This window comes from Micromys minutus (assembly GCF_963924665.1).
Source record: "Micromys minutus genome assembly, chromosome: 27".
Classification (NCBI taxonomy): Eukaryota; Metazoa; Chordata; class Mammalia; order Rodentia; family Muridae; genus Micromys; species Micromys minutus.
The window spans coordinates 36263479-36289545 of record NC_137962.1 but is presented as its reverse complement, the minus strand read 5'-3'; the positions used below and the strand labels follow the sequence as shown (position 1 = coordinate 36289545).

At 48.6% G+C, this 26067-nt stretch overlaps 1 protein-coding gene across 6 annotated transcripts; it reads right to left on the bottom strand.

Annotated features, from left to right (window-relative positions):
• Window positions 1-573: 573 nt before the first annotated feature.
• On the bottom strand, window positions 574-26067 carry LOC308438191 (cytochrome P450 2D4). 6 transcript variants are annotated; one of them, XM_080939481.1, is made up of 20 exons: window positions 25901-26067; window positions 21475-21713; window positions 20004-20175; window positions 19613-19765; window positions 19385-19542; window positions 18774-18950; window positions 18449-18590; window positions 18042-18229; window positions 17472-17613; window positions 17245-17373; window positions 5937-6175; window positions 4461-4632; window positions 4070-4222; window positions 3842-3999; window positions 3224-3400; window positions 2899-3040; window positions 2492-2679; window positions 1919-2060; window positions 1634-1818; window positions 574-712 (listed from the first exon to the last, which is right to left on the bottom strand). In XM_080939481.1, the coding sequence occupies exons 2-19, from the start codon at window positions 21661-21663 to the stop codon at window positions 1640-1642; spliced, it is 3000 nt and encodes a 999-aa protein (XP_080795607.1). In that variant the 5' UTR covers window positions 21664-21713; window positions 25901-26067; the 3' UTR covers window positions 574-712; window positions 1634-1639. The 6 variants fall into 6 exon arrangements, with proteins under 6 accessions (XP_080795607.1, XP_080795609.1, XP_080795608.1 ...); XM_080939483.1 differs by lacking the exon at window positions 3224-3400; XM_080939482.1 differs by lacking the exon at window positions 18774-18950.

The following is a 26067-nucleotide window of genomic DNA, read 5'->3' as shown; positions in this document are numbered from 1 at the left end:
GTCATAGCAACAGCCACTGCCCATGAGCCTGAGGGAAATTGTGGGTCATGTGGGGAGGGACAGGGGTCACGGGGATAATGGTGGGCAGAATTGTTCTGTTTCCACTTTAGGTGTTTCTCCAGTCCACAGAACTGACAGCAACACACAGAAAGATACATATAAAGACAACTCGGGATGACCACCATACACTCATACACCTGAACAGACCAGGGGAGTCTGGTAATACCTCACCTGGATCCCAGACATTGGGTCGGCCATCCTCCTTTGTGTCCTAAACAGGAGGACACAAAACCTCTGGAGGTGGCAGACCAGGCAACTTCTGAGTTTGTTTCTTTTGGGGATACAGTGTTAGATCCCTCTAAAGCTTTAGGCAGCAGTTGATCAAAGGGAGTCCTAAGGCCCTGGAAAGCCTTCAGGTCGCACACCTCCTAGAATTCCCTTGACTACCACATTCTTCTTGGCTCCAAGGGGATCTGAGATCCATGGTATCTCTAGGTCTCTGGGGATCTTGATGGAACCTTTAGAAATGTGTAGTATCTACCAGAGAAGGTTACACAGATATGGATTTAAGCCAATGGAAGGTCTTTATTACATGGTTGGTGACTACACTGGGTCTTCAGGATCCTAATGTAGTTCTGAGCTGTTCTCAGGACAAGTTTTTACCAACACCCATTCCCTGGGTTGACATTCTTCAGTTAGCAAGGACAGTTACCTAGAAAAACGACAGAAGCCAAAAAGCAAGATTAGTACTTTTAGAGACGTTCCGAGAACTATGGAATTTGATGGTTAGGTCTTTGTTTTCATTACAAGAGGAACTGCTGTCTACATGCTGAGTTTTATGGCCCAAATGGTACTTCCAACATGGAATCAGTTATGCTAAGGTCTGGGGACTTCCTAAAGTCTGGGAGCCTGTTCCAACACCAAAATTGCAGGTCCTACCAACCCTGGTTACAGAGTCACTTTCTTACTGTGGATGGCCCTGGACACCAGTATCCTTGTTGGGTCATGGAATTAGTGGTGACAAGCTTAGGTGGTAACTGGACTCCTATGAAGCCATGTAGGGAGGCATGTGGTATCCAACAGGTAACAATGTGGTACCCAACAGGTAACTTTGGGCACTTAACCTGCATATCATTTTTAGCATCCCTGACTTCTCTACAACTCTGGGATGTCACATAAGAAGTTGTGATGATGTTGGCTGAACAGTTAGCCTTGGTTGTGTAGTGGGTCTGAAATGGGGGCATCTAGGAGAAACATCTACAGTGGAAAGAGAAGAATCCTGCCCACCATTACCTCTGTTACCCTTTCCCTCATCTATGTAACTTATGCTGCCAAATCACAACAGTCCTTCTGACCCTCCTTCTACATGTTGGCACCTGTGTATAAACATTATCAATTTGGGTGAAAATGTGGGGGCAGGGGTAAAGGCAAGAATGGCTGTCATTTCTGAGGTAACAGCAATCCTTCCATTGGTGTCAAATGGTCAAGTAAGAGTAAGTAGGGGATATGGATGTCCATGGGAAGGCTGCTTAGCTTTCTCACGACTTGGAGGTCTCACGAGGATGATTTAGTTTAGAGTAAAACAATTTATTGCATGGGGACCCCAGGAAGCACAGAAAGTGAGATACTGTACCTCCTCTTAGCGGGGCAAAGCACAAAGCTGGTAGGGTCTTGGGGTCGTTAGAGCACCAAAGACACCATGGTCACTGGGCTGGGGCTGTCCTTCGGGCACGGAGAAGGTAAAGCGCTGCAGGAGGCAGGTGAAGAAGAGGAAGAGCTCCATGCGGGCCAGGGGCTCCCCCAGGCATGCTCGGCGGCCTGTGGGTGTGAGAGGGCTCAGTCAGTCTGGGGCCTGATTGGATCTCCACCCAACAGGGCAACCTGAATAGAGACAGGGAACTAGGCACCCCAAAGGTACCTGCTGAGAATGGCATGAAGGCCTCATGCTTCACAAAGTGGCCCTGGGCATCCAGGAAGTGTTCAGGATGGAAGCGGAGGGGCTTCTCCCAGACAGTCTCATCCTTCAGCACTGAGGACAGGTTGGTGATAAGGGTCGTCCCCTGGCGGGAGACACATGGTATGAACATAGACTGAGGTAGGGCCACCTAGACCCTGGTCACCAAGTTCACATACACAGTTTCTACCTCATACACCAGATCCTTTCATGTAACCCAAGCTCTAGAAAGTTCTCAGCCATCATTAATGCTATGACAGGAATATGTGACAAGTGACAGATGTGCACCTACTCTCACCTGTATTTATAGGTAGTGGCGGTTATAACTACACCTGCCATATTTTACGTTGCTTGCCTTTCTAACTGGGGATTCTAGTGTACATTTCTTGCTCTTGTTTCTCTCCCCATACTTACGCAGGGGAAGTTGGATCTGTGGGATTGAGAACTGGGTTGCCCAAATTACAGTTCTAAACTGGGCAGCTCAAGCAACTGTCTGGCTGGCAACACTGACTAGACACTGGAGAGACCCAGGCTTACCTTAGGGATAAGGAAGCCCTGCAGTTCAATGTCACGAGAAGTCTTGTGAGGCACACCCAGAGGGAGAATGTCTGCAAAGCGCTGCACCTCATGAACGACTGCATTGGTGAAGTGCATGCGTGCCTGGTCTGCCATCTCAGGAGGCCGCACCTGCCCTATGACCTCATCGATTTCCTGTTGTACTCGGCCTGGAAGGACAGTATCTCCTCAGTTAAGGATCCCAGGAGGGTGCCCCTTGTCCCTGTACTACCTCTATGGTAAGGACTGGTTCCATGGGAGAAAGATGGCCATCATCCTTACTGGAGTCTGGGTCAAACCAGTGCTGGAAGCCACAAGCATCCCAAGGAAGCTCAAGGAGGGTGCCTCTACCCTCCCCCTCCTTTCTTTCCAACCGCAGCCAGGCTCACGCTGCACATCTGGATGCAGGATCATGAGCAGAAGGGCCCAGGTCAGTGTGGTTGAGGTGGTCACCATCCCGGCCATGAACAGGTCACCCATCACCACGCGAAGGTTCTCATCATTGAAGCTGCTCTCAGGATTCCCCTTGGCCTGGGCCAGGCAGAAAGGGTGGGCTCAGGAGGGAGAGGAAGTTCTACATAGCCTCCCATTGTCCCTAGAGCATCCCAGGAGCTGAGGTACTTGGTGATACACAGGACCCTACCCTTCTGGCCTCACAGCTCACAGGACCTCAGCCCATAACCCTTTGCTACCTCTCCTGGAGCTGCCAATCACCTTCTCTATCTCTGCCAGGAAGGCATCAGTCAAATCTCGGGGAGGCTGGGAGGGGTCCCAGGTCATCTTGTGCTCGGTCAGCAGCTCATCCAGCAAGGCAACAAAGGCTTTTTTTCCAGCGAACACCTTACCAAACAGACCTGGGATGCGTAGGAGCATCGGGAACACGTTCAGGAACTGTGAGCAGCAGAGAGGGACCAATGGAGCGGCCTGGGAGCCTCCTTCACTAGTGGTAGCCCCAGTTCCAATGTCCTCTAGGGTAGACTAGTGACACAGTCCTTCCCTGCCAACCTCTGTCCTTCCTTTTTTGCCCTGAGCTTGGAGAAGAGCTATCATTCTGTGGAAATGTTACAGACATGTGTGTGTGTGTGTTTGTGTGTGTGTTTGTGTGTTCTTGTGTGTTTGTGTGTGTGCTTGTGTGTCTGCCCCATGAATGGGAAGCACAGACAATCACCATTTCCAGGACTTGACCACAGCCTACCTCCTACACTCTCACTGAAGTTTGTCCTTCTCTTCCCAGAATGCCCTCTTCCTGTCACTCGTGCATGTCTGTCATCTCTCCCCAAGAGACTCCACTGTATGAAGTCACTTGGGTCCAGTCACCCCAAAGCCCTGTACCATGGGCAGGAATCCAGATTCCTCCTCAAGAGCATCCTTCAACAAATCCAGTAGCCTGATGAAGCGAGGGTCGTCATACTCAAAGCGGCAGGCATACAGGAGGGACGCGATCACGTTACACACTGCTTTGTCCAACAGAGCAGTAGGGCTGAAAGGGCCTGGGAGTAGAAATGCCAGTCAGGGTGTAGGTTGTCTATCCCCACGTATCCCCACCAGTCTGCCACCTACCAGTATGGGCAGCGAAGGCAGCACAGAGGCATCTGGCCTCCTCAGTCACCCACTGCTCCAGTGACTTCTTGCCCAGGCCAAAGTGACGCAAGGTGGACACAGAGAATCGCCGCTGCTGACGCCAGGCAGGTCCATACCGGGCCAGGACCACACCTGGGGGGCCACACTTAGGCCTGAGACCTAGCCCTATTTGCTGCCCCTGTCCTACTTTATTGCCACCACAGCCCTTCACTACTCTGAGATCCGTTGTCCACTCTTTAGCCATTTCCCTTCACTGTCTTTTCTCTGTTCCCGCCCCTCCCCCACCTCTACCAGGTCCCAAACTGCCTCTAATTCCTGAACCATCTCTAGACCCCATTTTCTGACCCCTCCCACCACTGTCAGCATTTGCCTTGAGAGTGTGGTCCAAAGCCCAGCTGGTCGTTGAAATGCAGAGGTGGCCGGTCAGAGGTGTCCTCGCTGTGTCTCACCAGAGCCTCTCGCATGACCGTCAGCCCGTTGAGTACAATCACTGACTCAAAGGCCAGCTGTAGGCTGAACAGGTCCCCAAAGTGGCTCCGCAGCTGTAGGCAAGAGGTGAGTGCACTATGGACACGCCTAGATTCTTGCACTGAGCCAGACTGGATAGAATTGCAGGGGAGACGCAGAGTGAACCCCACAGAAGGAGGACATCTGTTATTTGTCTGGGGAACCTTGGACTCTGTCAATCACCCCATTGAGACCTTGCTGGTGTCACTCATTTGCCAGTTGGTCCCACTAGCATTCCCAAGTCTAGATAAGGAAACTAAGCCTTACAGATGTACAGGATTCTGAAAATCCCAAATATCAAAAGAATGGAAGCAGGTACTTCCTGTTTTTCAACTTTGAGTCTATGACAGAAACATGTTTAGGATCAAGTCCAGTTCCACAATTTTTAAAAAAGACTTTATGTATATGAATATGTACAGACACACCAGAAGAGAACATTAGATCTCACTACAGATGGTTACAGCCACCATGTAGGTGCTGGGAACTGAACTCAGGACCTCTGGAAGAGCAGTCAGTGCTCTTAACCACTGAGCCATCTCTCAAGCTCTTTCTCCCACATTCTTGACACAGTTCCCTCTGTGGAATGAAAAAGAATGTGAAGCCTATCTGAATTGACTTCGTGTATGTGTGTGTGTGTGTGTGTGTGTGTGTGTGTGTGTGTATGTGTGTATGTGTGTGTAACTTTGTCTTAGTATGTAGCCAGGGCTGGCTTGGAACTTTCTATATAGGTCAAGCTGGTGCTGAATTCACAGTGATCTTTGTTGGTGGCTTTTGCCACCTCTGAATGCTGGGATTAAAGGTCACCACCATTGCATTGGTCTTTTTTCCTTTTAAAATGTTAGATTTCATTTTTTTAAAACAGTTTCATTATGTATCAAGGGCCTGGAACTCAGTGTGTTAGACCAGACTGGCCTAGGACGTAAAGAAATATGCCGGCCACAGCCTCTTAAATGCTTGTCTCAGAGGCAAGCGCCTCCACAGCTGTCCCTTCAGTCTCTCTTTGAGACAGTTTCGCTCTGCAGTTTAAGATGGAATTTATAACCCACCTACTTCAGCCTCAATCACAGGCATGCTGGAATCAGAATGAACCCCAGCACTACCACTAACCACTATCCTGTTCGCTGGATCTCAAACAGGCTGCTAGATCCCACCCACCTCCTAGCTATTGCCTTTGGGAAATCCAGCATGTCCTTGGGTCCTGCACACTCTCCTCAGGGGGAGCCTCCTAACCTGCTTTCTCCTGGGGCCAGCTCTCTGTCCAGCATAGAGTTTCCCCACCACCCACTTGTTCTGATAAGGGGTCACCATGGCATTTTCTGCCCTCCAACAATTCACTTACCTTTTGAAATCCCGCTGGCATATTCTGGAAGTCCATCTGCAGCAGGTTCCCAAGCACAGGCCACGGCACAGGGCCTGGAGGATAGCGGGCAGTCCAGCGCTGGCGCCGGTGCATCAGGTCCACCAGAAACAGGAAGATGACTGTGAATATGGCTATGGGCCACAGTTCAGGCCCTGTCGGCAACCTCATGGCTACCCTGCTGCTCTTGGAGTTTCTTTGGAAACACCTCTCAGTCCTCCCTAGGACAAAGGAACAACAATATTATCAGACCCTGGGCACTTCTGGCCTGGGCTGGACTATTGTAAAGGAGCAGATACTGCCCTTTATCCACTATCTTAAGCCTACCTGCTGCAGAGTGCAAGGAAGGGTCAAGGTGGGTCAAGGACAATGGCCTTAGAGGTCCCTCTAAGTCCTGTGCATGCGTGCATGAGTGTGAGTAAGAGTGTGTGTATGTGTGTATGTGTGTGTAAGTGTGTTTTTATGTGTGTGAGTATAAGTGTGTGTGTGTGTATGTGTGTGTGTGTTTGTGTGTGTGTTTTTATGTGTGTGTGTCTAAGTGTGTGTGTTTATGTATGTGTGTGTTTGTATGTGTGTATATGTGTGAATGTGTGTGTGAGTGTTTGTGTATATGTGTGTGTGCTGCATCTCCCCAGGAGCAACATCTCTTCAGTAGGTCAAAGGCAATAGCCATTGGTGGTGTGTAGAGAATTGGAAAGCCATGATTAAGGGTTTGCCTCCCGAGCAGGAGATTCTGTCCTTGGATGTCTGTGACCTTACCTAGATCGAGGGTTTCCCCAGAATTAAGGAGAACAGGTAATATGAACCGAACCATGAGATAAGCAGCAGTCTGGCTGATATCCCTGTGGTGTCTCCGACTCTCACAGGCCCTATTTCATGTTGCCAGACACTTCTCATCCAACCGGATGGCCAAAAGCCTGCAAAGACCTGTCTCATAACCTTAAATTGTGAGCAGTTGGCAAATGCTAGCAACTGCACGCGGCTGCAGAAGGCTCCCGATCCCTCTAGCTCATCTAGCCATCAAAATTTAAAGAGAAGACTCTAGGCTTTCCCTAGTGACACAGACCAATCTCTGTCCACTGCAGTTCCATCACAGTGAAGGTCATAACTCTCTGAACCATCTGCACAAGTCTGTGAGTCAGCGAGTTTAACATTAGCTTCTTATATTACTCTAACCTAAAAACTTTGCAGCCTCTAAGCCAGACTGTGGCTGTCTGCAACCAAGATCCAGTCTATTGGCTTGTTATGAAAACGCCTTTGTTTATGGGCAAAGACCCAAACAGGAAAAAAGCATCCTTTGTTGAGTTCCAATCAACATCACTGAGTGAAAATCACAGTGCCACTGGGGAGAGCTCAAGTCTCCCTACCCATTGTGTCCCCACCCCTTCTCCTTTGTTTCCAGACAGCTGCATTATTTGGCAACTTTGAGGAAGTCACTTAGAAACTCTGGCTGCTTTCTTAGCTGGGAGAACTGTGTCTGTGCCTCAGTCTCCCTGGATGATGGGTAGGTTCAGAGCACAGGTGCACTGCACACAAATCTCATTCTGGGTCCCCTAAAGATGAAGTTGTTGTTCTTCATTCATTCTCTTGCGAAATAATAACAGGACAGAATTCTTCTGAAATCCAAATCAAGGAGAACCCACTATCTATTGTACAGATGTCACCTGCCCTGTCCTCTTTCTGTTTTAAGGGAAAACTCAAAACAGGAACTAGATTTGGCCTCAGTGGGGATTAACAGTTACAGAATACATCACACACACACACACACACACACACACACACACACACACACACACTTTTTTGTTCAAACACTTATGGTGCCTTCTTATAGTCACAATGCCTGCTGCTATACCACCCAACAGACAGACAGACAGACAGACAGACAGACAGAGAGACAGGGGCTTATGGCACTCTTATCTACGACATTCCAAAATGGTGACAAGAAATGTGTTTGGGAAGAAGATACGACATTACCAAAAGGCTTCCATGAAAAAAGTGGGAGTGTCGTTGCGTGGTTACATGGTCTCCCAATGCTGTCACTATGTTAAAGGCAGGGAATGAGTGCAGTTGGCCCAGCAAGCTCATCTCGTCCCCCCCCCCCCCCAACCATTATTCTTCACCTGTCACAGATTTGGCCAGCAAAGCTCTGGGAAGGTGCCTGCCTTGTCAGCAAGTTTCAGAGTGACAGAGTGGGGCTGCTTATGTGATCTGTGCACCCTAAATCTAGGTGGCATGGTCCCATAATCTGACTTTTTAACAGCAGAGTGTTGCCTGCTGAGTTCTGGGTCAGACAGTGAGAGGACAGGGCAGGGTGGACACAGGCTCAGTGTGGTCTGCAGCAATGGCTTCCCTGGGTCAGCAGCCCTGCCTCATTGAGGAGCTAGCTGTTCCTTCTGCTGAGCGGCACAGTATTCCAAAACTCCAGGCAAAAAGAGGCTACATCTAGGAGACCTCTGATGGGTCAGTGAAGGGGCAGAAGTCTGTGTGGTTCTTAGAAATAGGAACACGTCCTTTTGGACAATCTATTCAAGCAAGTACCCTTGTTCGAGTACAAGAAACTTCCAGGCACAACAGAACAGGCCCTCTAATGCCCACTTAGTAGGACCACAGTTTTCCATTTGGTATCCTCTTCCAGCAAGAGTTGCCTTCTCACAGCCTGTCAGGATGCAGGCAGCAGCACAAACTGCTCAAGATTCGAACTGCCACATATCCTGACTGTATATTCTGTGAATAAAAAGGTGACCCTGCCCTTTGACCAGCATTTCTGACAGTGGAGACAAATCTCCTGGGGCATGTCTCTTCTCTCCCCCTCAGACAGCTGAATAGGAAGAGGGGTGGGTGGTTTGTAGCTGAGTGAAAACAAACTCGGACCCAGCCGTCTCAAAGCCATAACCTCTAATTCATCATCAGCGTGAACTTGCCAACTGTGCCCTAGAGCTTAGAAATCACACGTGGAAATGGCAGGCTCAAACCGGGCAAGCCAGCAGTAGGAAGTCCTAACACAGCGCGGAGGCTGGTGACCCACTTCAGTCACAATACAGCCCGCTGAGGCTTTTGGAAAACATTCCATTCACTTTTTCGTGAAACATTTTGTCCCATAGGAATTATTCCAGAACATTTTGTTCTTTGAAGTGCTATTTCCGTACTCCATGTCTGTTCTTAGGATCAAGCTCATGTGGTGGACAGTGGCTTTGCAGTCCTCCTTGGGAGCCCCGGGACAACTCTTTATAGACCCTGTAGTCACTCCCTGCAGGAAGACCCTCCAGTCCTTCACACATTCAGAGCTGGGAGGTAGTAATCCTCGAAGAGCAGGTGGTAGCTACTTGTAATCCCAGCCTTAGGGAGGCAGAGGCAGCTGGAATTGCACCAAGTTCAAGGCCAGCCTGGGGTACAGTATGAAATCTGACTCAAAACCACAAAACAGCTACCAAGGAAGCCAAATCTCGGCAGTCAGTTAGTTAACAGAGGCAAGACTTGTAGGACGCTAGTTGGTGTGAGGAACACTTGGCTGGCACAGAGAGACTAGGCCATGTGTGCTGCTGCCCTGCTGAGTGAGGATAACCATGGTAGAGTACAGAAAGCCATTAACCGTACATTCTCCTTCGTGGTCTTTTGGCGATTACTGTGAAATTCCTTGTATGTGCAGTGTAGAAATTCCCTCCCCTCATCATTCCTTCATTGGTTCACTTCTTCCTTCCATCCTCCAATTCCTTCCTTCTTTCCTTCTTCCTTTCTTTCTGTTTGTTTTGAGACAGTCTCACTAGGAAACAGTGGCTGTTTTGGAACTCACTAGGTAGACATGAAGACCAGGCAGTCCTGGAATCTGACAGAGATCTTCCTGTTCCTGACTCCCAAGTGCTGGGATTTCATGCCAGCTCAGAGTAATATTTTTTCTAGTGTTTCCTGATAAGATGGGGGTGGGTCCTCTAAGATAGTCAATCACTGACAACAACATCCCAGACACAGAGAATGCAAGCAGGGCTGGCAGGGTCCAGGGTCCACTCACCCCCATCCTCTCTTCTCCACCTTCGTGAGTCCCAAAGGGCATGAGGGTTGGTCCTGGGTACTGCCTATCCCCAGGAAGCCCAGAACACATTCCAAAGGCCAGCTTATGCAAAGGTCCAGGGTCAGGCTCCACCCTGCTCTCTATAGGGCAGAGATCTTCAGGCCTGAGGCCTGGCTACAGGCTGGTTCACCAACTCTGTGACTTCTGGTGTGAGCTACCCTGAATCTGCCCTTTATCAGATGCTAGGTGGTTCTGACATGTTAGCCTTAGCCTTGAACAACCAAAAACAGCTTACTCCATCCTCCCTCAATTGTAAGAGGCCCCAGGGTTCCCCTATGTCCACTCTAGCCCCGCCCAGAGGGGAGGGACTGCCAAGGTCCAGTACTAAAGTAGCCCTGGCTCAGGGATTGGGGTTCTCAGCAAATGGGCAGACATGCAATCCTTCCCTTTACCGGTTCGTTCTGAAACTCCTTCCAGGAGAGGCAAGAGTTGTCTGGAGCCTCGCAGGACCGAGGAGGAGCTCTGAGGAAGAAGAGCTACTCAGAGGAGGATCCACTCTGAGGTGGAGGGGGAGCTGTGACAAGCAGCAACTCTGAAGAGGTTGTTAGCACATTCTGAGGAGGAGGAGGAAAATGAGGAGGAGAAGAAGGAGGAGGTAGGAGAGGTGGAGAGGAGGGGCAACTCTGAGGAGGAGGATCCACTCAGGGAGGAGGCTTCCAAGCTGAGCAGGAGGGGCAGAGCACTCTGAGGAGGCATTTCCACTTTCAGGAGGTGGGACAGATTTGAGGAGGAGGGGGAGGCCTTCCTGGAAGGGGGCTCTGAGGAGGAGGCTTTACCCCCTGATTGGTCTGAGGTCAGAATCTTGCCATCTATCTTCCTTAGGGACTTCAGCAAGCCACAGATGGTTTTTGGGGACACAGAAGCCAGAGGAAACTGCAGTGAGGATTTAAAAAGCAGTGTAGAGCATCCATTCTCCCTTTACACACAAAGGGACCATACTGAGACTAACAGTTAATTTCCCATCAGAGACCATAGAGATCGGAAGACAGAAGCATGACACATGCAAATCCCGAAGAACGTCATTCATATTTTCTTTGTTAAGAAATAAAAATGATATCCTTCAGGAATTAAATAGAAAGCAGGTCATTTCCAGATAAAAGTTGAAGGTAATTGTCTGTGGACTTGGCATAGGAGGCACAGTAGAGGGAGTTGCCCATGCTGAAATGATGGGACACTAGCCAGTTAACTCACAGCCACAGAAGAAATGAGCACAGTAACAACACAGTGCAATTGATAAAGTGCTTCGGGTTGCAAGTCCTTTCTTTTTGCCTGTATGCCTGAAAACCAAGGCATAAGACACCAAAGCCAAGTCTGTGTTCACCAGTATAAAGTGTGTGTGTGTGTGTGTTTGTGTGTGTGTGTGTGCTATCTGTGGCTTGTTATTATAGTGGAGAAAGGAGAGAGGGGAGACAAGATACGCTGTGCCTGTTTAAGACTGATGGTAACTTGTTATTTAAATAAGGGGTTTGTAAGTTTAAGGTGTTGGTTTTTGCCTGGAAGCTCCCTGGCCAGCTCTCCTGGAATGTGTCAGTAATGTGGCAGAAACAGCAAGGGAGACTCTGCCTCAGCAAAGAGGAAGATGAGAAATGAATCTCCCATATTGTCCTTTAACTTCTCCCTATGGGCTCTGTGGCATCTCCTCCAACCCCATGTACACACCCTAATGATGAGTTTTAAAAGATGTTGACTTGATCCCCAAAGGAAATAATGGAAATCAAATCCCATGTACAGATAGGAAAGGAGGGTCAAAGAGGAAGAACCATGTGAGAAAGGCAAACGCTGCTTTTTGCTTCCTATTGGTTCCTTATGGATACTTTGTGGGTTCTTCTTTTATCTGTCTCCTCACAGTATCTTTTCTGGCTCAGCTCAGCTTCTGTTGGCTCAGCTGTCACCAAGTAGCTCCTTAGTCTGCTAGCCTGATTCACTTACAGCTCTTCAAATACCTCTTCTCCTCTCTAGCCCTATTCAGTCTTCCTCCTGCCTACATCAACTGTCTTCTTTGACTCTACTTTCTGTCCTGGGCCTTCCTTCTACCTACTCCCCAGTCCTAATACTCTCTCTCCTGGGACTATTCTCTCCAGCTCCTTACTCTCTGCTCTACTGTACTTGAAATCTAGCCTCCTGTTCTCCCTAGCCACAATGGTGGCCACATGTCTTTCAATGTTTCTTTTTCCATCAAACTGCCTGCCACATTAGGTGCCAAATATAGCTTTTTGTAAATGCTTCTTTTTGTACTTTAATTCCTTTTTTTCCTTTTTGACAGCTACTCTGTGTGCTAAGAAGATCCATTCTAAAATACCATCTTCCCTCTGCATAAAGAGCCCACTAGGGGAATGAGTAAAAGGCAAAATAGCCAAAATATAGTCCAGTTTGGAATCTAGGCAATCAAAATATGAACCTTGTAATCTCTTTTCTACTAAAGTTAACCCTTTCTCTGCTTCCTTTGTTAGCTGTCATGGAGTGTCTAAGTCTGAATCTCCTTGTAATGCTTGAAACAATTTACTTAACTTATGAGTAGATAATCCAGTGGGGTGCTGTATCTAATTAACATCTCCCATTAATATTTGAAAATCATTAAGAGTTTGCAATTGAACTCTTCTGATCTGTACCTTCTGTGGTTGATTTTTATTTTTTTTTACTTATTTTATAACCTAGACAGTGGATGAAATCTCATCTCATCTCTCTCTCTCTCTCTCTCTCTCTCTCTCTCTCTCTCTCTCTCTCTCTCTCTGTCTTTTAGAAGCAATCTGCAAACCCCAACAAGGTAAAATACTTTTTGATTCACCAAACATTTTCTCTAAAGCATCTGTACATCCATGCTGTTGCACAAAATATTGATATAAATTTGGACTGTTTAACATCCTCGTGCAAGAACGTTCCACTGATATCTTTCTTAGGTTGTGTATTACATATGTAGGCACTGTGAAGACACATTTTTCATTATCCTGCTCTTGCAAAGGGACAGGAAATCAGCAATCTCAAACCACTTGTTATCATATGCCATGCCTTGGGTGGGAAAGGAGGCAAAGGAATTCCAGGCTGTAATGGACCCAGTGGTTGGATTATTCTAGTCACCACTTTCAAATCTGTTAACACCCTCCATTTTTCCGATTTCTTTTTTATAACAGACCCGGGGGGAATTCCATGGCTGGTAGACTCAATTGTTGAGCCTCCAGCTGTTCTTGTACCAACTGCTCAAGTGCCTGTAATTTTTCTTTAGTTAATGCCATTGCTCTACACACACAGGCTTGCTAGCCAACCATTTTAAAGGTAGGTTGTTGGTATAATTTGAGTAGTATCTCCCCCCTCCTATAATTTGAAAACTCAATTCCTGTTGCATCCTGAGTTTAGACAACTGCACAGTCTGGATTGTCCTGCGTCACACTTTTCAGTACCATCCACTGAAGCATCTTATATCTCACCCTTTATTCTAGGCATTGTCTCTGGGATTGAGGGATTATTAATCTGAATTTCCCACTGCTGTAATATATCTTATCCCCATAAATTTATGGGCATGTCAGCCAGTAAAGGCCTTAACCTTCCTATTGGCCTTCTGGTCTCACACATTTATCCCACCACACACTTTGTTTTACCTGAGGTAAATTCCAAGTTCTGAGAAACTGGGTAGAACCCTTTTGAAGTAGCCATTCTGAATTCCAAGATTTTTTTTTTTTTTTTTTGTGTGTGTGTGAAATTATAGTTATATTATCTCCTAAATCTAGCAAACCTTCTAATTAAATGTCATTCATGTATAACCTTAATTTTGGCCTCTGATCTTTAACAACCATTTCCCAGAACATCTTTGCCTTAGATATAGGGAAACAGTTACAGCTGAGATATTTTACCACCTGTGTTCAATCTCATCTCTCATTGCATCTCTCGCTCTCTCTCTCTCTCTCTCTCTCTCTCTCTCTCTCTCTCTCTCTCTCTCTCTCTCTCTCTCTCTCTCTCACACACACACACACACACACACAAGCCAGTATTTTGATTTCTCTTTTGAAATCTTCATATATAATTTCCGGATGCACAATAAATCCTGGGAAGTCAAACTGCTCCTTCCCAGGACCATTCCTACTGTCCCTGAGGACAAAGGACCATAATAAACTCAGTAGATATTTTATAACAGGGCTTTTGGGGCTAATGTAAGGTGTTAATCTATGGCCAAGTCCAGAGCAGCATTGGCTTTAGTAGCATGAATTAGATCTGCAATACTTAGTTGAGTATTTTTCTGCTTGTTATTTCCTGCCTGACAAGGGGGAAATGGTTCATGCTTTTTGCAGTGGGGCCTCAGGCTAGGCAACCCCATATCATTTCCTAATGGCAAGCAATTGCCTTGTATCTCTCTTTAGGATTTATGTTCATTGCCACGTTATCTGCACATTTCTAGAAGCCTGGACCTGCGTTTTGATCTATATTTTGAAGAACCATTGCTCTTAGCAAAACATGTTCACAATTTCATTCCAAATGTCCATATTTCTCACAATTAACACACGAGGCCTTCTGATATAGGGGACCTCTAGCTAGAACTTGACCTATATTAGCCTGTTATACATTAGGACCAACATCTGCATTCTTTATCCATTCATCTTTGGGCACTGCCCATGCCTTCAGTGGTTTTATGACTTGTTAATTGTGCATTTGCATTTTCAAATGCTAGGGTCTCTATCAACACCTGTCCAGCATCTGGGTCTGATATGGTCTTATCTACTGCTGAGATCAGTCTTTGTAAAAAATCAGTGAAGGCTTCTCCAGAGCCTTGTATAATTTTTGTAAATGCTGTGGACTTCTTTCCTGGCTTCTCATCGTTGTCCCAAACACTTGAAGCAGCCAAACAACATTGTTCTATGATTGTATTTTCAAAGTGAACCTGTTCTTGTATATCAGCATAACAACCTATATGATATGTTCACACAGGAAACAGGTAAGGTAGACAAAGACACCAGACATGGACTTCTGGCTCCTATGAGAAAATGTATACGTGAACTCCCATAAATGAACACATACAGATATGGACACACCAATGCACACACACATGATACCCAAAAGAGATAATTATAAACCCATAATCAGAGCAGCATCATTAACACTGGTTGAAGGAGGAAACACAAGAATCCACTGACAAATGAGTGGATCAAAAAAGAAGAAGCAAAGAAATAAAAGGAAACAAAATATGACCTTCATTTTGTGACCCCCCCCGGGGATGCTTGAAACAACCCCAAAAATCATAAAAATCCATTTAAAAAAAGATTTATTAGAGTTTAAATTATGTGTCCCTGTGTGTGTCTCACGCCATATCTGTATAGGTGCCTAGTGACCCCTGAGGCCAGAAAAGGCTGTTGGATCCCCTGTAGCTAGAGTTACCTTTGCCTAAGAGTCCCCAGTGTGGGAGATGGATCTTGGATCCTCTGGACAGCAGTAAGAGTGCTTCACCTCTATAGGCTTTAAAAATATATACACAGCTCTGACGTTCACTGTATAAATTGGGGGCATCAAGAGTTAATGGCAATGACAAATGAGAGAACAGAATACTTTCATGGAAACCTTGGAACGGGAGCCTCCTCTCAGCCACCTCGTGATTATCCACTGTAATTGGAAGCAGAGGAAGACCATTGCATTCTGGGTGAGCGGCGCTCACTCCTACCTTCCAACTATACTGAGCTAGTGTGCCGCAAGCTGAACATGAAGGAGCCTTGAAGGCTTAAGTCAACCACAGAAAGATAGTGCAGGACTGCCCTCTGTCAAGTCACAGAACAGAAGGCAGACTGATGTGTCCTGGGGCTGTGCCGAGGAGAGCAAGAGGAGCGACTGTCCTGGGTTCAGAGTGCCACCTTAGCAGACAAGGTGATCTGGGCACACTGTGGTAGTGCTGCACACTAGGGACGACTTGCAGTGAGCTGAGAGGGCTCACTGGCATTGATGCCTGAGCGGGAGCCTTGGGGTCCATTCCCAGCACCACAGGAAATACAGTGGTGATGCTCGCGAATGTTAGCAATGTCTGACCAAAATAAACCCAACAGACGCTCAGACAAACACATCAACTGGCCTGGTATGGAAGGAGGGTGGCCAGGCCATAGAGCTAGCTCGGCTTGGGGACTTCTGTCCTGCACATTCCAGGACAAGGGTTTGAGTCCTGTCAGGCGGTGGCAGACCTTGCCTGACAGCCGGAGACATGCTGGTAGCAGTGTCTCCTTACAGCTGGGGCTGAGGGCCTGTGGCAACATTTACACCAGCAACAGGGTTTGGGCCAGTGGCCTCAGACTGCCTGAGTGTGACTTGGCCTGTGTGGAGATGGGCAGACATGTGTGTGCTCCATTTCTAGGACACCTACTAGCCCCTGGACAGTGAGGCTCTGTGAGCTTCTCTGTGAGCTATGTCCTCAGCTAAGTCACTCTGGTGACTGGGAGTCCCACCCTCTGACAGGTCTGACAGACAGCTGGGAGTGTGCCTGAGTCCTGAGCTCTGCTGTCACTGTGCCCTCTGCTGCTGTTCTCTGTCACTTCTCTGCAGTCACCACTGTGAAGACAGCAGGCTTCCTGTCTCTGGGAGCTTTTCCAGTCATTCATGGCACCACAGGGTCTTGGGGACCACCATGTCATGTCCCCAGAAAGGAGCCATGGTAAGTCTTAGTGGAAGTCTGATATACCTGTCCTAGTACCCATGGAGACCTGGACTCTGACTGCAGTTTGTCAACAACCTGGTCACCACTGATGGGCCTTAGAGGTGACACCAGGTCTGCTGTCACTCCTGAATACAGCCTAACTTTTTGTTCTCTACCTCCCTCCTCTCTTTCTTCTGTCCTTCCTTCCTGTGCATCCTCTTTGTAGTTTGGCAGTAGTTTTTACCAGGCACAATCTCCAGGTTGTATAGCCCAGGCTGACTTAGTCCTTGCTGAATATCCCAGGATAGCTCCACACATAAGGGCCTCCTGATCTGGGCTCCCAAGAGCTGAAACTGCAGCCCTGTGCCCATGGTCCAGGCTCAGTACACCCTTTAATCACAGCAGTCAAGTTGTGTCTTGGAGAGGATGAGGTAGGCGGAAAGGTTGTTTGGAGACTGTTGTCTGAGGACCCAGCAGAGACAGGGTTTTGAAGCAGAAAAGAGCAGCAGCCACAAGACTTGTTTATTGTGCATGGCTCAGACTGTCCTCAGAGCAGGACTAGAGTTAGTGTCCTTGCTCTCTCATCACAACACAGAGCTGGAAAGGGGAGGGAGCAATTGGAATACCAAAGACAGGATGGTCACTGGGCTGGGGCTGTCCTTCTGGCACAGAGAAGCTAAAGCGCTGCAGGAGGCAGGTGAAGAAGAGGAAGAGCTCCATGCGGGCCAAGGGCTCCCCCAGGCATGCTCGGCGGCCTGTGGGAAGAGGGGAGACAGTTCAGTGAGCCACAGGCCTGGCTTCACAATTCAAGGCATTCTGGGAAGGGGAAGGGAAGCCAGCATCTCCCAGGCACCTGCTGAGAATGGCATGAAGGCCTCATGCTTCACGAAGTGGCCCTGGGCATCCAGGAAGTGTTCAGGATGGAAGAGGAGGGGTTTCTCCCAGACAGTCTCATCCTTCAGCACTGAGGACAGGTTGGGGATGAGGGTCGTCCCCTGGCAGGAGGCACATGGTATGAACATAGACTGAGGTAGGGCCACCTAGACCTTGGTCACCAAATTCACATGCACAGTCTCTACCTCATACACCAGATCCTTTCATCTAACCCCAGCCCTAGAAGGTTCTCAGCCATCATTAATGCTATGACAGGAATTTGTGACAAGTGGCAGATGTGTACTTACTCTCACCTGTATTTATAGGTAGTGGCGGTTATAACTACTGCCATATTTTACGTTGCTTGCCTTTCTAACTGGGGATTCTAGTGTACAGATCTTGCTCTTGTTTCTCTCCCCATACTTACGCAGGGGAAGTTGGATCTGTGGGATTGAGAACTGGGTTGCCCAAATTACAGTTCTAAACTGGGCAGCTCAAGCAACTGTCTGGCTGGCAACACTGACTAGACACTGGAGAGACCCAGGCTTACCTTAGGGATAAGGAAGCCCTGCAGTTCAATGTCACGAGAAGTCTTGTGAGGCACACCCAAAGGGAGAATGTCTGCAAAGCGCTGCACCTCATGAACGACTGCATTGGTGAAGTGCATGCGTGCCTGGTCTGCCATCTCAGGAGGCCGCACCTGCCCTATGACCTCATCGATTTCCTGTTGTACTCGGCCTGGAAGGACAGTATCTCCTCAGTTAAGGAGCCCAGGAGGGTGCCCCTTGTCCCTGTACTACCTCTATGGTAAGGACTGGTTCCATGGGAGAAAGATGGCCATCATCCTTACTGGAGTCTGGGTCAAACCAGTGCTGGAAGCCACAAGTGTCCCAAGGAAGCTTAAGGAGGGTGCCTCTACCCTCCCCCTCCTTTCTTTCCAACCGCAGCCAGGCTCACGCTGCACATCTGGATGCAGGATCATGAGCAGAAGGGCCCAGGTCAGTGTGGTTGAGGTGGTCACCATCCCGGCCATGAACAGGTCACCCATCACCACGCGAAGGTTCTCATCATTGAAGCTGCTCTCAGGATTCCCCTTGGCCTGGGCCAGGCAGAAAGGGTGGGCTCAGGAGGGAGATGAAGTTCTACATAGTCTCCCATTGTCCCTAGAGCATCCCAGGAGCTGAGGTACTTGGTGATACACAGGACCCTACCCTTCTGGCCTCACAGCTCACAGGACCTCAGCCCATAACCCTTTGCTACCTCTCCTGGAGCTGCCAATCACCTTCTCTATCTCTGCCAGGAAGGCATCCGTCAAATCTCGGGGAGGCTGGGAGGGGTCCCAGGTCATCTTGTGCTCTGTCAGCAGCTCATCCAGCAAGGCAACAAAGGCTTTTTTTCTAGTGTACACCTTACCAAGAAGCCCTGGGATGCGCAGGAGCATCGGGAACATATTCAGTAACTGTGAGCAGCAGAGAGGGACCAATGGAGCAGCCTGGGAGCCTCCTTCACTAGCAGTAGCCCCCGGTGCCAGTGTCCTCTAGGGTAGACTAGTGACACAGTCCTTCCCTGCCAACCTCTGTCCTTCCTTTTTTGCCCTGAGCTTGGAGAAGAGCTATCATTCTGTGGAAATGTTACAGACATGTGTGTGTGTGTGTGTGTGTGTGTGTGTGTTTGTGTTTGGGTGTGTGCTTGTGTGTCTGCCCCATGAATGGGAAGCACAGACAATCACCATTTCCAGGACTTGACCACAGCCTACCTCCTACCCTCTCACTGAAGTTTGTCCTTCTCTTCCCAGAATGCCCTCTTCCTGTCACTCGTGCATATCTGTCATCTCTCCCCAAGAGACTCCACTGTATGAAGTCACTTGGGTCCAGACACCCCAAAGCCCTGTACCATGGGCAGGAATCCAGATTCCTCCTCAAGAGCATCCTTCAACAAATCCAGTAGCCTGATGAAGCGAGGGTCATCATACTCAAAGCGGCAGGCATATAGGAGGGACGCGATCACGTTACACACTGCTTTGTCCAACAGAGCAGTAGGGCTGAAAGGGCCTGGGAGTAGAAATGCCAGTCAGGGTGTAGGTTGTCTATCCCCACGTATCCCCACCAGTCTGCCACCTACCAGTATGGGCAGCGAAGGCAGCACAGAGGCATCTGGCCTCCTCAGTCACCCACTGCTCCAGTGACTTCTTGCCCAGGCCAAAGTGACGCAAGGTGGACACAGAGAATCGCCGCTGCTGACGCCAGGCAGGTCCATACCGGGCTAGGACCACACCTGGGGGGCCACACTTAGGCCTGAGACCTAGCCCTCTTTCCTGCCCCTGTCCTACTTTATTGCCACCACAGCCCTTCACTACTCTGAGATCCATTGTCCACTCTTTAGCCATTTCCCTTCACTGTCTTTTCTCTGTTCCCGCCCCTCCCCCACCTCAACCAGGTCCCAAACTGCCTCTAATTCCTGAACCATCTCTAGACCCCATTTTCTGACCCCTCCCACCACTGTCAGCATTTGCCTTGAGAGCGTGGTCCAAAGCCCAAAGGGTCATTGAAATGCAGAGGTGGCCGGTCAGAGGTGTCCTCGCTGTGTCTCACCAGTGCCTCTCGCATGACCGTCAGCCCGTTGAGTACAATCACTGACTCAAAGGCCAGCTGTAGGCTGAACAGGTCCCCAAAGCGGCTCCGCAGCTGTAGGCAAGAGGTGAGTGCACTATGGACACGCCTAGATTCCTGCACTGAGCCAGACTGGATAGAATTGCAGGGGAGAAGCAGAGTGAACCCCACAGAAGGAGGACATCTGTTATTTGTCTGGGGAACCTTGGACTCTGTCAGTCACCCCATTGAGACCTTGCTGGTGTCACTCATTTGCCAGTTGGTCCCACTAGCATTCCCAAGTCTAGATAAGGAAACTAAGCCTTACAGATGTACAGGATTCTGAAAATCCCAAATATCAAAAGGATGGAAGCAGGTACTTCCTGTTTTTCAACTTTGAGTCTATGACAGAAACATGTTTAGGATCAAGTCCAGTTCCACAATTTTTAAAAAAGACTTTATGTATATGAATATGTACAGACACACCAGAAGAGAACATTAGATCTCACTACAGATGTTTACAGCCACCATGTAGGTGCTGGGAACTGAACTCAGGACCTCTGGAAGAGTCAGTGCTCTTAACCACTGAGCCATCTCTCAAGCTCTTTCTCCCAAATTCTTGACACAGTTCCCTCTGTGGAATGAAAAAGAATGTGAAGCCTATCTGAATTGACTTCGTGTATGTGTGTGTGTGTGTGTGTGTTATGTGTGTGTGTGTATGTGTGTGTGTGTGTGTAACGTTGTCTTAGTATGTAGCCAGGGCTGGCTTGGAACTTTCTATATAGGTCAAGCTGGTGCTGAATTCACAGTGATCTTTGTTGGTGGCTTTTGCCACCTCTGAATGCTGGGATTAAAGGTCACCACCATTGCATTGGTCTTTTTTCCTTTTAAAATGTTAGATTTCATTTTTTTAAACAGTTTCATTATGTATCAAGGGCCTGGAACTCAGTATGTTAGACCAGACTGGCCTAGGACGTAAAGAAATATGCCGGCCACAGCCTCTTAAATGCTTGTCTCAGAGGCAAGCTCCTCCACAGCTGTCCCTTCAGTCTCTCTGTGAGACAGTTTCGCTCTGCAGTTTAAGATGGAGTTTATAACCCACCTACTTCAGCCTCAATCACAGGCATGCTGGAATCAGAATGAACCCCAGCACTACCACTAACCACTATCCTGTTCGCTGGATCTCAAACAGGCTGCTAGATCCCACCCACCTCCTAGCTATTGCCTTTGGGAAATCCAGCATGTCCTTGGGTCCTGCACACTCTCCTCAGGGGGAGCCTCCTAACCTGCTTTCTCCTGGGGCCAGCTCTCTGTCCAGCACAGAGTTTCCCCACCACCCACTTGTTCTGATAAGGGGTCACCATGGCCTCCCCTGCCCTCCAACAATTCACTTACCTTTTGAAATCCCGCTGGCATATTCTGGAAGTCCATCTGCAGCAGGTTCCCAAGCACAGGCCACGGCACAGGGCCTGGAGGATAGCGGGCAGTCCAGCGCTGGCGCCGGTGCATCAGGTCCACCAGAAACAGGAAGATGACCGTGAATATGGCTATGGGCCACAGTTCAGGCCCTGTCGGCAACCTCATGGCTACCCTGCTGCTCTTGGAGTTTCTTTGGAAACACCTCTCAGTCCTCCCTAGGACAAAGGAACAACAATATTATCAGACCCTGGGCACTTCTGGCCTGGGCTGGACTATTGTAAAGGAGCAGATACTGCCCTTTATCCACTATCTTAAGCCAACCTGCTGCAGAGTGCATGAAGGGTCAAGGCGGGTCAGGGACAATGGCCTCAGTGGTTCTTCTAAGTCCTGTGCATGCATGGGTGAATAAGTGTGTGTGTGTATGTGTGTGTGTGTCTATGTGTGTGTGTATATGTGTGTATGTGTGTGTGAGTGTTTGTGTGTGTATGTATGTGTATATGTGTGTATGTGTGTGTGAGTGTTTGTGTGTGTGTGTGTGTGTGTGTGTGTGTATGTGTGTGTGTGTGTGTGTGTGTGTGTGTGTGTGTGTGTTGCATCTCTCCAGGAGCAACATCTCTTCAGTAGGTCCAGGGCAATAGCCACTGGTGGTGTGTAGAGAATTGGAAAGCCATGATAAAGGGCTTGCCTCCCAAGCAGGAGATTCCGTCCTTGGATGTCTGTGACCTTACCTAGAGCGAGGGTTTCCCCAGAATTAAGGAGAACAGGTAATATGAACCGAACCATGAGATAAGCAGCAGTCTGGCTGATATCCGTGTGGTGTCTCCGACTCTCACAGGCCCTATTTTACGTTGCCACAAACTTCTCACCAAATGGGATGGCCAAAAGCCAACAAAGACGTGTCTCATACCCTTAAATTGTGAGCAGTTGGCAAATGCTAGCAACTGCACGTGGCTGCAGAAGGCTCCCAAGGCCTCTAGCTCATCTAATCATCAAAATTTAAGAGAAGACTCTAGGCTTTCCCTAGTGACACAGACCAATGTCTGTCCACTGCAGGTCCCTAACTCTCTGAACCATCTGCAGAAGTCTGTGAGTCAGCAAGTTTACCATTAACTTCTTATATTACACTAACCTAAAAACTTTGCAGCCTCTAAGACAGAATGTGGCTGTCTGCAACCAAGATCCAGTCTATTGGCTTGTTATGAAAACGCCTTTGTTTATGGGCAAAGACCCAAACAGGAAAAAAGCATCCTTTGTTGAGTTCCAAAAACAGCACTGAGTGAAAATCACAGTGCCACTGGGGAGAGCTCAAGTCTCCCTACCCATTCTGTCCCCACCCCTTCTCCTTTGTTTCCAGACAGCTGAATTATTTGGCAACTTTGAGGAAGTCACTTAGAAACTCTGGCTGCTTTCTTAGCTGGAGAACTGTGTCTGTGCCTCAGTCTCCCTGGATGATGGGTAGGTTCAGAGCACAGGTGCACTGCACACAAATCTCATTCTGGGTCCCCTAAAGATGAAGTTGTTCTTCATTCACTCTCTCCACGAAATAATAACAGGACAGAATTCTTCTGAAATCCAAATCAAGGAGAACCCTCTATCTATTGTACAGATGTCACCTGCCCTGTTCTATTTCTGTTTTAAGGGAAAACTCAAAACAGGAACTAGATTTGGCCTCAGTGGGAATTAACAGTTACAGAATACATCACACACAGACACACACACACACACACACACACACACACACACACACCTTTGTTCAAACACTTATGGTGCCTCCTTATAGTCACAATGCCTGCTGCTATACCACCAAACAGACAGACAGACAGACAGACAGACAGACAGACAGACAGACAGACAGGGGCTTAGGGCACTCTTATCTACGACATTCCAAAATGGTGACCTGAAATGTGTTTGGGAAGAAGATACGACATTACCAAAAGGCTTCCATGAAAAAAGTGGGACTGTTGCTGCGTGGTTACATGGTTTCCCATTGCTGTCACTATGTCTAAAGGCAGGGAATGAGTGCAGTTGGTCCAGCAGACTCAGCTCCCCCCCCCCCACTAACCATTACTCTTCACCTGTCACAGATTTGGCCAGCAAGGCTCTGGGAAGGTGCCTGCCTTGTCAGCAAGCTTCAGAGTGACAGAGTGGGGCTGCTTATGTGATCTGTGCACCCTAAATCTAGGTGGCATGGTCCCATGATCTGACTTTTTAACAGCAGAGTGTTGCCTGCTGAGTTCTGGGTCAGACAGTGAGAGGACAGGGCAGGGTGGACACAGGCTCAGTGTGGGCTGCAGCAATGGCTTCCCTTGCTCAGCAGCCCTGCCTCATTGAGGAGCTAGCTGTTCCTTCTGCTGAGCGGCACAGTATTCCAAAACTCCAGGCAAAAAGAGGCTACATCTAGGAGACCTCTGATGGGTCAGTGAAGGGGCAGAAGTCTGTGTGGTTCTTAGAAATAGGAACACGTCCTTTTGGACAATCTATCCAAGCAAGTACCCTTGTTCGAGTACAAGAAACTTCCAGGCACAACAGAACAGGCCCTCTAATGCCCACTTAGTAGGACCACAGTTTTCCATTTGGTATTCTCTTCCAGCAAGAGTTGCCTTCTCACAGCCTGTCAGGATGCAGGCAGCAGCACAAACTGCTCAAGATTCGAACTGCCACATATCCTGACTGTATCTTCTGTGAATAAAAAGGTGACCCTGCCCTTTGACCAGCATTTCTGACAGTGGAGACAAATCTCCTGGGGCATGTCTCTTCTCTCCCCCTCAGACAGCTGAATAGGAAGAGGGGTGGGTGGTTTGTAGCTGAGTGAAAACAAACTCGGACCCAGCCGTCTCAAAGCCATAACCTCTAATTCATCATCAGCGTGAACTTGCCAACTGTGCCCTAGAGCTTAGAAATCACACGTGGAAATGGCAGGCTCAAACCGGGCAAGCCAGCAGTAGGAAGTCCTAACACAGCGCGGAGGCTGGTGACCCACTTCAGTCACAATACAGCCCGCTGAGGCTTTTGGAAAACATTCCATTCACTTTTTCTTGAAACATTTTGTCCCATAGGAATTATTCCAAAACATTTTGTTCTTTGAAGTGCTATTTCCGTACTCCATGTCTGTTCTTAGGATCAAGCTCATGTGGTGGACAGTGGCTTTGCAGTCCTCCTTGGGAGCCCCGGGACAACTCTTTATAGACCCTGTAGTCACTCCCTGCAGGAAGACCCTCCAGTCCTTCACACCTTCAGAGCTGGGAGGTAGTAATCCTCGAAGAGCAGGTGGTAGCTACTTGTAATCCCAGCCTTAGGGAGGCAGAGGCAGCTGGAATTGCACCAAGTTCAAGGCCAGCATGGGGTACAGTATGAAATCTGGCTCAAAACCACAAAACAGCTACCAAGGAAGCCAAATCTCGGCAGTCTGTTAGTTAACAGAGGCAAGACTTGTAGGAAGCTAGTTGGTGTGAGGAACACTTGGCTGGCACAGAGAGACTAGGCCGTGTGTGCTGCTGCCCTGCTGAGTGAGGATAACCACGGTAGAGTACAACAAGCCATTAACCGTACATTCTCGGCGATTACTGTGAAATTCCTTGTATGTGCAGTGTAGAAATTTCTTCCCCCCATCATTCCTTCATTGGTTCATTTCTTCCTTACATCCTCCATTTCCTTCCTTCCTTCCTTCTTCCTTTCTTTCTGTTTGTTTTGAGACAGTCTCACTAGGAAACAGTGGCTGTTTTGGAACTCCCTAGGTAGACATGTAGATCAAGCTGTCCTGGAATCTGACAGAGATCCTCCTGTTCCTGACTCCCAAGTGCTGGGATTTTATGGCAGCTCAGAGTAATATTTCTTCTAGTGTTTCCTGATAAGATGGGGGTGGGTCCTCTAAGATAGTCAATCACTGACAACAACATCCCAGACACAGAGAATGCAAGCAGGGCTGGCAGGGCCAAGGGTTCACTCACTACCCCCATCCTCTCTTCCCCACCATTGTGAGCCCCAAATGTCATGAAGGAAGGTCCTGGGTACTGTCTATCCCCAGGAAGTCCAGAACACATTCCAAAGGCCAGCTTATGCAAAGGTCCAGGGTCAGGCTCCACCCTGCCCACTGTAGGGCAGAGATCTTCAGACCTGAGGCCTGGCTACAGGCGGGTTCACCAGCTCTGTGACTTCTGGGGTGAGCTCCCCTGAATCTGCCCTTTATCAGATGCTAGGTGGTTCTGACATGTTAGCCTTAGCCTTGGACAACCAAAAACAGCTTACTCTATCCTCCCTCAATTGTAAGAGGCCCCAGGGTTCCCCTAGGCCCACTCCAGCCCCGCCCAGAGGAGAGGGACTGCCAATGTCCTGTACTAAAGTAGCCCTGGCTCAGGGATTGGGGTTCTCAGCAAATGGGCAGACATGCAATCCTTCCCTTTACCGGTTCGTTCTGAAACTCCTTCCAGGAGAGGCAAGAGTTGTCTGGAGCCTCGCAGGACCGAGGAGGAGCTCTGAGGAAGAAGAGCTACTCAGAGGAGGATCCACTCTGAGGTGGAGGGGGAGCTGTGACAAGCAGCAACTCTGAAGAGGTTGTTAGCACATTCTGAG

What these genes read in the sequence shown, in the direction of transcription:
- LOC308438191 (XM_080939481.1), bottom strand. Translation starts at nt 21,663, where the DNA reads ATGAGGTTGCCGACAGGGCCTGAACTGTGGCCCATAGCCATATTCACG. An exon ending in AGGGCTTCCTTATCCCTAAG is followed by an intron (nt 17,614 to 18,041) that starts GTAAGCCTGGGT and finishes GCCTCCTGCCAG; the next exon opens with GGGACGACCCTCATCCCCAA. An exon ending in TGCCAGCGGGATTTCAAAAG is followed by an intron (nt 4,633 to 5,936) that starts GTAAGTGAATTG and finishes TCTTGCCTACAG; the next exon opens with CTGCGGAGCCACTTTGGGGA.